We start from the raw sequence: 12,175 nt of genomic DNA on the forward strand, positions 1-12,175 counted from the left end.
GGACCACCCCGCGAACAGACCCCAGGGCTGGGGGCTCGGGGGGCTCCCGGGGGGGCTCTGCCAGGGGCGGGGCTGGAGGAGACCCCACTAAATCCCGGGGATCCCCCTCCCCCGGGATGAGGGGCTGGGACCCAGCTCTGTTCCCCGCGGGACCCCCGAGCCCTCCTCCCTCACCCCACACCCCCGGCCTGGGGCTGGGGTCTCCCTCTGCAGCCCCCTCCCCTCCGCCCCCTTCCCCAGGGGGGGTCCCGGGGGGCGTCCCCCACTCCTGGACTGTGCTTTTCCAGGGGTGTTTGGGCCAGAATCTCGGGGATTTCTGGGGTCTCCGGGATCTCCAGGACTTTTGGGGTCTCTGGGATCTTCAGGACTTTTGGGGTCTCTGGGATTTCCAGGGCTTTTGGGATTTCTGGGGTCTCTGGGATCTCCAGGGCATTTGGGATTTCTGGGATCCCTTGGGTGTCTGGGATCTCCCGGATCTCCAGGACTTTTGGGATTTTTGGGATCTCTGGGATCCCTGGGATCTCCAGGGGTTTTGGGTTGTCTGTGGTCTCCGGGATCTCCGGGATCCCTGGGATCTCCAGGGCTTTTGGGATGTCTGTGGTCTCCGGGATCTCTGGGATCTCTGGGATCTCCAGGGCTCTCCCCGGGGGTCCCTCGGGGGTCCCCAGGGGGCTGAGCTCATCGTGGGCGCTCAGGAAGATCTCCTCGGGGTCGGAGTCGGGGTCGGAGGCGCCGGGGGCCAGGAAGAACATGTCCTGCTCCGTGCACTCCTCGATGGACAGGTAACTGTCCGGCTGCTCCGCCCAGCGCTCACCTGGCTGGGGGGACACGGGTGGGACCCCCGGCACGGCCGGGAAGCGCGGGTGGGTGTCACTGTGTCCCCCTGCCCATCCCATCCCATTGATTTCATTGATCCCAATGATCCCATTGATCCGATCCCATTGACCCCAATGATCCCATCCCACTGATCCCACTGATCCCATTGATCCCACTGATCCCATTGATCCCATGCCACTGATCCCATTGGTCCCAATGATCCTATCCCATCCAATCAATCCCATTGATCCCATCCATCCCATTGATCCCATTGATTTCATTGATCCCAATGATCCCATTGATCCGATCCCATTGACCCCAATGATCCCATCTCACTGATCCCACTGATCCCATTGATCCCACTGATCCCATTGATCCCACTGATCCCACTGATCCCATCCCATCCAATCGATCCCATTGATCCCATCAATCCCATCGATCACATTGATCCCATTGATCCCAATGATCCCACTGATCCCACTGATCCCATTGATCCCACTGATCCCATGCCACTGATCCCATTGGTCCCAATGATCCCATCCCATCCAATCGATCCCATTGATCCCAATGATCCCATTGATCCCAATGATCCCACTGATCCCATTGATCCCATTGATCCCAATGATCCCATTGATCCCAATGATCCCACTGATCCCATTGATCCCAATGATCCCATTGATCCTGTCACATCAATCCCATCCCAAACATCCCATTGATACCATTGACGCCATTGATCCTATTGATCCCATCACATTGATCCCATCCCACTGATCCCATTGACCCCAATGATCCCACTGATCCCATTGATCCCATCAATCCCATCCCATCGATCCCATTGATCCCATCGATCCCATTGATCCCATCCCACCCCATCCGGTGCTGTCCATCCCATCCTGTCCCACCCCACTGATCCCTCCCCATTGATCCCATCCCAATGCCATTGATCCCACCCCCCTCCTCCCTCCACCGGTCCCACCCATCCCAAATCCCGGGAATGCCGCCGGGTGCTCACGTTCATGAACCCGCTCTCCATCGCCTCCTCCACGGCCGGGAACCCGTCCCCGATCCCGGGGGTCCCATCCTCCATCCTGAGGGTCCCATCCTCGATCCCGAGGGTCCCATCCTCCATCCCGGGGGTCCATTCCTCGATCCCGGGGGTCCCATCGCCGGTCCCGGGGGTCTCATCCCCGATCCCGGGGGTCCATTCCTCCATCCCGCGGGTCTCATCGCCGGTCCCGGGGGTCTCATCCCCGGTCCCGGGGCTCCGCGCCGCCTCCGCGTCGCCGCCGCCCTCCAGCCACGTCTCGGGGCCGTCCAGGAAGGCGAAGGAGTCGCGGAGCTCCAGGGAGAGCCGGGTCTGCTCCGCGTCCTCTGCGGGGAGAGCGGGGGGCGCTCGGGACCGGCCCCACTCGATCCCGGCGTCCCCCCGATCCCGGTGTCCCACTCGATCCCGGCGTCCCCGTGATCCCGATATTCCCACGATCCCGGTGTTCCCCCGATCCCGGCGTCCCTCTAATCCCGGTGTCCCCCTGATCGCGGGTGTCCCCCCAATCCCGGTGTTTCCCCTAATGGCGGGGTCCCTCCAATCCCGGTGTCCCTCCGATCCCGGTGTCCCGCCAATCCCGATGTCCCCTCTGTCCCGGTGTCCCCCTGATCCCAGTGTCCCCGTGATCCCGGTGTCCCCTCGATCCCGGTGTCCCCCCGGTCCCGGTGTCCCCCCGGGTGTCCCACCGCGGGGTCTCACCGGAGCGGGGCCGGGGGTCGCGGGCGGGCTCGGGGGCGCTGCCGGGGGTCTGCTCCCGTTCCAGCGCGGGGCACGGCAGCCCCCGGGTGAGGCGGGACAGGTTGGAGGTGATGTGGAAGGGGACGGTGACCGAGAAGGGGCCCGAGATGTGGAGCCCCGCGCATTTCTCGGCGCGGGGAGCGGCCGCAGACCCCCGGCCCGGCCCGGGGGGCTTTGGGGGTGGTGGGCTCCGACTGGGTGCTGCTCTCGGCCGCCGCCTCCAGCGGCTCCTCCAGGCTCTCGTCCAGCTCCGGGGGCGGCTCCGGGGCCGCGGGGGCCGCGTCCGAGCTGTGCTGCCGCTGCGGCCGCAGCTTCACCGACAGCTTCGGCAGCAGCCGCGCCGCGTCCGGGGCTGCGGGGGAAGAGTCCGGAGCGGGCCGGGGCCGGGCGGTCCCGGGGGTCCCGGGAGCCAGGGGGGATACCGGGGTGTGGGGGCGTCCCGGGGGCCAGGGGGGTCCCGGGGGTGCGGGGGGATGCCGGGGCATAGGGGGGATTCCTGAGGGGTCAGAGGGACAATCCCCAGGGGACAGAGGGACAATGCCAAGGGACAGAGGGACAATCCTGAGTGGACAGAAGGACAATCCTGAGGGGTCACAGGGACAATCCCAAGGCGTTGGAGGGACACTCCCAGGGGACAGAGGGACAATGCCGAGGGTTGGAGGGACACTCCCAGGGCACAGAGGGACAATCCCAGGGGACAGAGGGACAATCCCAGGGGACAGAAGGACAATCCCAAGGGACAGAGGGACAATCCCAGAGGTCAGAGGGACAATCCCAGGGGACAGAGGGACACTCCCAGGGCACAGAGGGACAATCCCAGGGGACAGAGGGACACTCCCAGGGGACAGAGGGACAATCCCAAGGGGTTGGAGGGACAATCCCAAGGGACAGAGGGACACTCCCAGGGGACAAAGGGACAATCCCAGGGGACAGAGGGACACTCCCAGGGGACAGAGGGACAATCCCAGGGGACAAAGGGACAATCCCAGGGGACAGAGGGACACTCCCAGGGGACAGAGGGACAATCCCAGGGGACAGAGGGACACTCCCAGGGGACAGAGGGACACTCCCAGGGGTCAGAGGGACAATCCCAGGGGACAGAGGGACACTCCCAGGGGACAGAGGGACACTCCCAGGGGTCAGAGGGACAATCCTAGGGGACAGAAGGACAATGCCAAGGGACAGAGGGACGCTCCCAGGGGACAGAGGGACAATCCCAGGGCACAGAGGGACACTCCCAGGGGACAGAGGGACAATCCCAAGGGTTGGAGGGACACTCCCAGGGGACAGAGGGACACTCCCCGGGGTCAGAGGGACACTCCCAGGGGACAGAGGGACACTCCCAGGGGACAGAGGGACACTCCCCGGGGTCAGAGGGACACTCCCAGGGGACAGAGGGACACTCCCAGGGGACAGAGGGACAATCCCAAGGGACAGAGGGACACTCCCAGGGGACAGAGGGACACTCCCCGGGGTCAGAGGGACACTCCCAGGGGACAGAGGGACACTCCCAGGGGACAGAGGGACACTCCCAGGGGTCAGAGGGACACTCCCAAGGGACAGAGGGACAATCCCAGGGGACAGAGGGACACTCCCAGGGGACAGAGGGACAATCCCAAGGGACAGAGGGACACTCCCAGGGGACAGAGGGACAATCCCAAGGGACAGAGGGACACTCCCAGGGGACAGAGGGACACTCCCCGGGGTCAGAGGGACACTCCCAGGGGACAGAGGGACACTCCCAGGGGACAGAGGGACAATCCCCAGGGCACAGAGGGACACTCCCAGGGGACAGAGGGACACTCCCAGGGGACAGAGGGACACTCCCCGGGGTCAGAGGCTCCCGCTCACCGGCCGGTCCGGAGGGGCCGGAGCTGAGCGAGTCCATGCTCTTGGCCGGCCGCAGAGTGACCTTCCCACACTTCTCTGGGGATGGGGCAGGAGAAGGGAATTGGGGGACTTGGGGACATTTGGGGACACAGCCCCCCGCTCCATGGGATCCCCCCATTCCCACCTTTCTCCTCCGCCTTCCCCGGTTTCCGCTTGGCCTCGTGCCCGGAGCGGCCCAGGTTGAAGATGGATCTCCACTTCTTGGCCTTGAGGGAGCCCTTGCTCCTGTGGGGACACCTGGGCTACACCTGGGCACACCTGGGTACACCTGGGGACACTTGGGATACACCTGGGCACACCTGGGCACACCTGGGATACACCTGGGATATACCTGGGCACACCTGGACACACCTGGGGACACCTGGGCACACCTGGGCACACCTGGGCACACCTGGGCTACACCTGGGCACACCTGGGGACACCTGGGATACACCTGGGATACACCTGGGCACACCTGGGATACAGCTGGGGACACCTGGGGACAGCTGGATACACCTGGGATACACCTGGGATATACCTGGGCACACCTGGACACACCTGGATACACCTGGGGACAGCTGGGATACACCTGGGCACACCTGGGGACACCTGGGCACACCTGGGATACACCTGGATACACCTGGGACACCTGGGGACAGCTGGGATATACCTGGGGACACCTGGATACACCTGGGATACACCTGGGCACACCTGGGATACATCTGGATACACCTGGGATATACCTGGGATACACCTGGGCACACCTGGGATATACCTGGACACACCTGGATACACCTGGGGACACCTGGGCACACCTGGATACACCTGGGATACCCCTGGGCACACCTGGGTACACCTGGGGACACCTGGCATACACCTGGGGACACCTGGGCACACCTGGGATACACCTGGGGACAGCTGGGATATACCCGGGCACACCTGGGATACACCTGGAATACACCTGGGATATACCCGGGCACACCTGGGATACACCTTGGGACACTTGGGCACATGGGGGGACACCTGAGCACATCTAGGGACACCTGGAGACACCTGGACACATCTGAGCACACCTGGGCTACACCTGGGGGACACCTGAGCACACCCTGGCCCACCTGGGCCCACCTGGATCACTGAGTTTGGACCACCCGGGCCAGGCCCAGGATTTGGGGGTCCCTGGGTGTCCCCGGGGTGGGGCGGGGCTGCCACCCGTGCCCAGGTGGCCCCAGGTGGCCGTACCTGTTCTCGCCGAGCTCGATGATGGTGTGGTAGGGCCGCATCTGGGGGGGGCCGTCGCCCTGGCTCAGCACGGCCGGGACGTGCAGGGGGGCAGCGCCCCCGGGCAGGAGCAGCGAGCGACGGGGACTGTCCCCCCCTGGGACCCCAACATGGGACAGAGTCACCCCGGGGACCCTCAGGGTCCTGAGACCCCGAAAGGTGTGACAATGTCACCTCAAGGACCCTCAGTGTCCTGAGACCCCAAAAGGTGTGACAGTGTCACCTCGGGGACCCTCAGTGTCCTGAGACCCCGAGAATGTGACAGAGTCACCTCGGGGACCCTCAGTGTCCTGAGACCCCAAAAGGTGTGACAGTGTCACCTCAGGGACCCTCAGTGTCCTGAGACCCCAAAAGGTGTGACAGTGTCACCTCGGGGACCCTCAGTGTCCTGAGACCCCAAAAGGTGTGACAGTGTCACCTCAGGGACCCTCAGGGTCCTGAGACCCCAAAAGGTGTGACAGAGTCACCCCGGGGACCCTCAGTGTCCTGAGACCCTGAGAATGTGACAGTGTCACCTCAAGGACCCTCAGTGTCCCCCAGATCCCCACCCTGGGCAGGAGCAGTGAGCGACGGGGACAGTCCCCAAAATGTGACAGTGACACCCCGGAATCCTCAGTGCCCCCTGGGGACCCCCACCCAGGATCAGGGAATGTCAGGGGGGATTCCCCACCTGGAGACCCCCAAAAATGGGGTGTCAGCGTCCCCCCCAGGATCAGGGAATGATGGGGACCTCCAAACCAGTGTCCCCATGGCGTCCACCTGATGTCCCCCCTGTGTCCCCACAGTGTCCCCACAGTGTCCCCGCGGTGTCCCCACCTCGGAGCGGCGCGTCCCGAAGAGCTGCTCCACGTGGGTGAGGATGAACTCCACCACGATGGACTGCACGCGCACCTCCATGAACGCCGCCGTGCCGTTGAAGCCCGAGGCCTCGATGTCCCTCGAGCTGGGGACAGTGGGGTCACCACAAGGTGAGGGGACAATGGGGACAGCAGGGTCACCGTGGGATGAGGGGACAGCAGGGTCACCGCGGGGTGATAGGGATGAGGGAATGGGGACAGGGATGGTGAAACGGGAATGGGGTCAAGGACGGGGACAGGGCGATGGTAGGGACAGAGGGGACAGTGGGGACATTTGGGTGGCGGTGGCAAGTTTGGCAGGGACAGGGAAATGGGATCAGGGGGACAGCAGGGCCAGGGCTGAGGGTGACAGGAGTGAAGGGTGACAGGACTGGCAGTGACAGAGTTGAGCGTGACAGAGATGAGGGTGACAGGGCTGAGGGTGACAGGAGTGAGGGTGACAGGCTGGGAGTGACAGGAGTGAGGGTGACAGGAGTGAGGGTGACAGGGCTGGGAGTGACAGGAGTGAGGGTGACAGGAGTGAGGGTGACAGGGCTGAGTGTGACAGGACTGAGTGTGACAGGAGTGAGGGTGACAGGGCTGAGTGTGACAGGAGTGAGGGTGACAGGGCTGAGGGTGACAGGGCTGAGTGTGACAGGACTGAGTGTGACAGGAGTGAGGGTGACAGGGCTGAGTGTGACAGGAGTGAGGGTGACAGGAGTGAGGGTGACAGGACTGGCAGTGACAGAGTTGAGTGTGACAGAGCTGAGGGGGACAGGGCTGGGAGTGACAGGGCCGAGGGTGACAGGGGTGGCAGTGATGGGACTGACAGTGACGGGGCTGATGGTGACAGGGCTGATGGTGACAGGGCTGACGGTGACAATGACAGGTGACGGTGACAGGTGACGGTGACAGGTGACGGTGACACGTGACAAGTGATGGGGTGACGGGTGACAGCGACAGGTGATGGTGACAGCGACAGGTGACAGCGACAGGTGGCAGTGACAGGTGATGGTGACAGGTGACGGTGACAGGTGACGGTGACAACGACAGGTGGCAGTGACAGGTGACAGCGACAGGTGATGGTGACAGCGACAGGTGACAGCGACAGGTGGCAGTGACAGGTGACAGTGACAGGTGACGGTGACAGCGGCACCCACCGCAGCAGGTTGGGCGCCCAGACGATGGCCAGGTTCCGCGCGTGCATGTTGGTGCGCCCGCTGTGCGCGGCCATGCGCAGCAGGTGCCGCATCAGGAACTCCAGCGTCCTGCCACAGCGGCGACACCTCAGCCCCGCCACCCCGCGCCGGGGACACCGCGGGGGCCGCGGGGACGTCCCCACCCCCTCCACCTGTAGTGAGGCGCCGGCAGCTCCTTGAGCACCTCCTTGATCTTCACCAGCCGCGCCTCCTCCATCTGGATGGCCACCGCGTCCTGCGGGGACAGCGCGGGGACAGCGCGGTGACGGGGCCACCCGCCGCGCTGGGGACATCCGGGGATGTTTGGGGACACTTTGGGGACTCACGGCGAACTTGTCGTAGAGCTGGTAGGTGAGCAGGGGGTTGGGCAGCTCGCGGCAGTAGGCCTTGCACAGGGAGCTGACGCAGTGAACGTCCTGCAGGTAAACGTCCCGCGACAGGTCCGGGCTGCGCTGCGCCTCGAACTCCTGCCTGGGGGGGGATTGGGGGTTTGGGGTTTGGGATTGGGGTTTGGGGTCTGGGATTTGGGGTTTGGGATTTGGGGTTTGGGATTGGGGTCCAGGCTGCGCTGCGCCTCGAACTCCTGCCTGGGGGGGGGATTTGGGGTTTGGGATTGGGGTTTGGGGTTTGGGGTCTGGGATTGGGGTTTGGGGTCTGGGATTTGGGGTTTGGGGTTTGGAGTTTGGGGTTTGGGGTTTGGGGTTTGGGGTTTGGGATTTGGGGTCTGGGCTGTGCTGCGCCTCGAACTCCTGCCCGGTGTGGGATTTGGGGTTTGGGGTTTGGGATTTGGGGTTTGGGGTTTGGGAATTGAGATTGGGGTTTGGGGGTTTGGGAATTGGGACTGGGGTCTGGGCTGTGCTGCGCCTCAAACTCCTGCCTGGGGGTGGGATTTGGGGTTTGGGATTTGGGGTTTGGGAATGGGGATATGGGATTGGGAATTGAGACTGGGGTCCAGGCTGCACTGAGCCTCAAACTCCTGCCTGGCATTGGGATTTGGGGTTTGGGATTTGGGATTGGGGTCTGGGCTGTGCTGAGCCTCGAACTCCTGCCTGGGATTTGGGTTTGGGATTTGGGATTTGGGACTTGAGACTGGGATCCGGGCTGTGTTGTGCCTCGAACTCCTGCCTGGGGTTTGGGATTTGGGATTTGGGATTTGGGATATGTGAGTATGGGATGGGGTCTGGGCAATTCTGGAGTGCCCCAAGAACAGGGGAGAAAAACACTCAGGGAAAGAAGCAAAGGAGGTGCCAACTGCCCCAAAACTGTGGAAAGTGAAAGAGAACGGACAGGGAAAACCCCAAAAGCAACAAAGAGGGAAAAAGGGAAGGAAAGGAGCGGGGGAAGAGGGGCCGGAGCGGGATGGGGGAAGGGAGGGGGCCGGGGGGAGGGGAGGTGGGCCCATGACCCCCATCCCTGTCACCCCGAGTCCGGTCCCATCCCTGCTTCCACCTTTTCTCATCCCATTCCTGTCCCCTCCCTCCCTCTCAGTCCCGGGGTCCTCCAGTCTCCACCCCCCTCCCATCCCATCCCATCCCATCCCATCCCATCCCATCCCATCCCATCCCATCCCATCCCAATCCCAACCGCCTCCCCATCCCATCCCGCCCTGCTCCCCACTCCGTCCTCATCCTGATCCCAATTCTCAGCCCCATTCCCATCCCAATCCTGATTCCCCCATCCGCCTCTGTCCCGATCCTGCCCCATTCCCAATCCCGATCCCATCCCACTCCCAATCCCATCCCCAACCCGATCCCTGCCCCGTCCCAATCCAGATCCCACCCTGATCCACCCCCATCCCCATCCCTGTTCCCATCCTCATTCTCGCCTCAATCCATGCCCCATCCCATCCCAATTCCATCCCATCAATCCCATCCCATGGATCCCATCCCATCCCACTGATCCCATCCCATCAATCCCATCCCATCCCATCAATCCCATCCCATGGATCCCATCCCCATCCCTATTCTGATCCCAAACACAATCCCATCCCATCCCATCCTGTGCCATCCCAATCCCATTCCATCAATCCCATCCCCCTGATCCCATCCCATGGATCCCATCCCATCCCATGTATCCCATCCCATCCCATCGATCCCATCCCATGGATCCCATCCCATCCCATCGATCCCATCCCATCCCATCGATCCCATCCCATCCCATCGATCCCATCCCATGGATCCCATCCCATGGATCCCATCCCATCCCATCCCACTGATCCCATCCCATCCCATGGATCCCATCCCATCCCACAGATCCCATCCCACGGATCCCATCCCGCCCCCCTGACCCCGTCCCCGCCGCGCTGACCGCAGCCGCTGGGTGTTGGAGGACACCCCGGACAGGCGGTAGATGCCATCGACCACCCCGTGCTGCTCCACGAACTCCGTGCAGCTCCGGAGCACCTGCGGCACTGCGGGGCACGGGCCGGCCCCGCGGGGTCCCGGTGAGCCCGATCCCACGGGATCCCACCGAGCCTGGATCCCATGGGATCCCACTGAGCCTTGATCCTATGGGATCCCAGGAATCCCTGATCCTGTGGGATCCCACGGAGCCCAGATCCCACAGGATCCCTGTTATCCCACAGGATCCCACCGAGCCCAGAGCCCATGGGGTCCCACTGGTCCCAGATCCCACAGAGCCCAACTGATCCTGGATCGAGCAAAGCCCAGCTGAGCCCAGATCTGACAGAGCCCAGCTGCTCCCGGATCCATCAGTGCCCGCTGGACCCAGCTCCAGCCCCGGATCCGGCACCGCCCACCTGGGCCTGGCCCCGGCCCCACCAGCACTGGGGGATGGGGAGGACCTCGGCCAACACCCCCTGGATGTCCCCACAGGGTCCCTGCACCCGTCCTGGGCCACCACCTCCAGGGATGGGGCCACCGACTCCACACGGGGATCACTTGTTCATTGGAATCATTGGAATGAGGCCACAAATCCCAAAGGATGGAGCCACCAACCCCACCGGGATGAGGCCACCAAATCCTGAGGAACGGGGCCACCAAATCCACAGGGATGAGGCCGCCAAATCCAAAAGGATGGAGCACCAAATCCATGGGGATGAGGCCACCAAATCCTGAGGAACGGGGCCACCAAATCCATGGGGATGAGGCCGCCAAATACTGAGGAACGGGGCCACCAAATCCACAGGGATGAGGCCACCAAATCCCAAAGGATGGAGCCACCAACCCCACCGGGATGAGGCCACCAAATCCTGAGGAACGGGGCCACCAAATCCATGGGGATGAGGCCGCCACATTCCAAAGGATGGAGCCACCAACTCCAGAAGGACGGAGTCACCAAATCCCAAAGGATGGAGCCACCAACCCCACGGAACAGACCCCCCCACCGCTCAGGGCCAACCCCCCGAGATTGGAGCCCCACCGAGCTCCAACCCCCCCAAATCCCGGCCGAGCCTCGGTGGCCGCGACGCTTCCTGGAGCCCCGGTGACGCAACGGGTGGCGCAAGTCCCCTCCGAGTCCCCTCCGGGGCCCCTTCCCCGCTTCCCTCGGTGGCCCTGGTGGCCCCCGGGGGGCTCGGGGGGTGGGCAGGGTGCTGGCACTCACCGTCCTGCCCCGAGCGCTGGAGATGCTCGCGGAGGTCGCAGCCGAAGAGCCGCTCCCGGGAGCCGCCCTTGCGCCTCGCCCGCTGCCGGGCCTTGAGCGCCAGGGACATGGGGACACGGCCGGGGACAGCGCGGGGGACACGGCGGGGACACGGGGGCCACGCCAGGGGGGTCCCGGCGCTGTCCCCGCGGGGGTGGCAGGAAGGCGGAGGCCGCGCTCGAGGCGCTTCCTGCTCCCCGCGGCCGCGAAACCACAGCGAGGGCGGGGACGCCTGCGCACACGCGTGTGCAAGGGACACGCCCTGGGGACAGGGGACACGTGTGTGTGCAAGGGACACACCCTGGGGACACCTGAGTGTGTGAGGGACACGCCCTGGGGACACCTGAGTGTGTGAGGGACACGCCCTGGGGACAGGGGACACGTGTGTGTGCAAGGGACACACCCTGGGGACACCTGAGTGTGCAAGGGACACACCCTGGGGACACACGGGTGTGAAAGGGACACGCCCTGGGGACAGGGGACACCTGAGTGTGCAAGGGACACACCTTGGAGACACCTGAGTGTGCAAGGGACACGCCCTGGGGACACACGGGTGTGAAAGGGACACGCCCTGGGGACACCTGAGTGTACAAGGGACACGGCCTGTGGACAGGGGACACCTGAGTGTGAAAGGGACACGCCCTGGGGACAGGGGACACATGTGTGTGCAAGGGACACTCCCCAGGGACACCTGAGTGTGCAAGGGACACTCCCTGGGGACAGGGGACACGTGTGTGTGCAAGGAACTCACCCTGGAGACACCTGAGTGTGTGAGGGACACGCCCTGGGGA

General features: G+C 64.0%; 1 protein-coding gene across 1 annotated transcript; it reads right to left on the bottom strand.

Moving 5' to 3' along the window:
- Positions 1-124: 124 nt before the first annotated feature.
- ARHGAP30 (Rho GTPase activating protein 30) lies at positions 125-11,543 on the bottom strand. Its single transcript, XM_064401352.1, is given in 13 exon segments — positions 125-818; positions 1,829-2,187; positions 2,561-2,735; positions 2,737-3,497; positions 4,451-4,525; positions 4,614-4,714; positions 5,708-5,843; positions 6,541-6,689; positions 7,743-7,850; positions 7,934-8,016; positions 8,108-8,252; positions 10,089-10,191; positions 11,346-11,543. Coding segments are annotated over 13 exon segments (2,952 nt in total). The 5' UTR covers positions 11,455-11,543; the 3' UTR covers positions 125-170.
- Between the last annotated feature and the right edge of the window lie 632 nt (positions 11,544-12,175).

This window comes from Passer domesticus, chromosome 32 (genome assembly GCF_036417665.1).
Source record: "Passer domesticus isolate bPasDom1 chromosome 32, bPasDom1.hap1, whole genome shotgun sequence".
In the NCBI taxonomy this organism is placed as follows: domain Eukaryota; kingdom Metazoa; phylum Chordata; class Aves; order Passeriformes; family Passeridae; genus Passer; species Passer domesticus.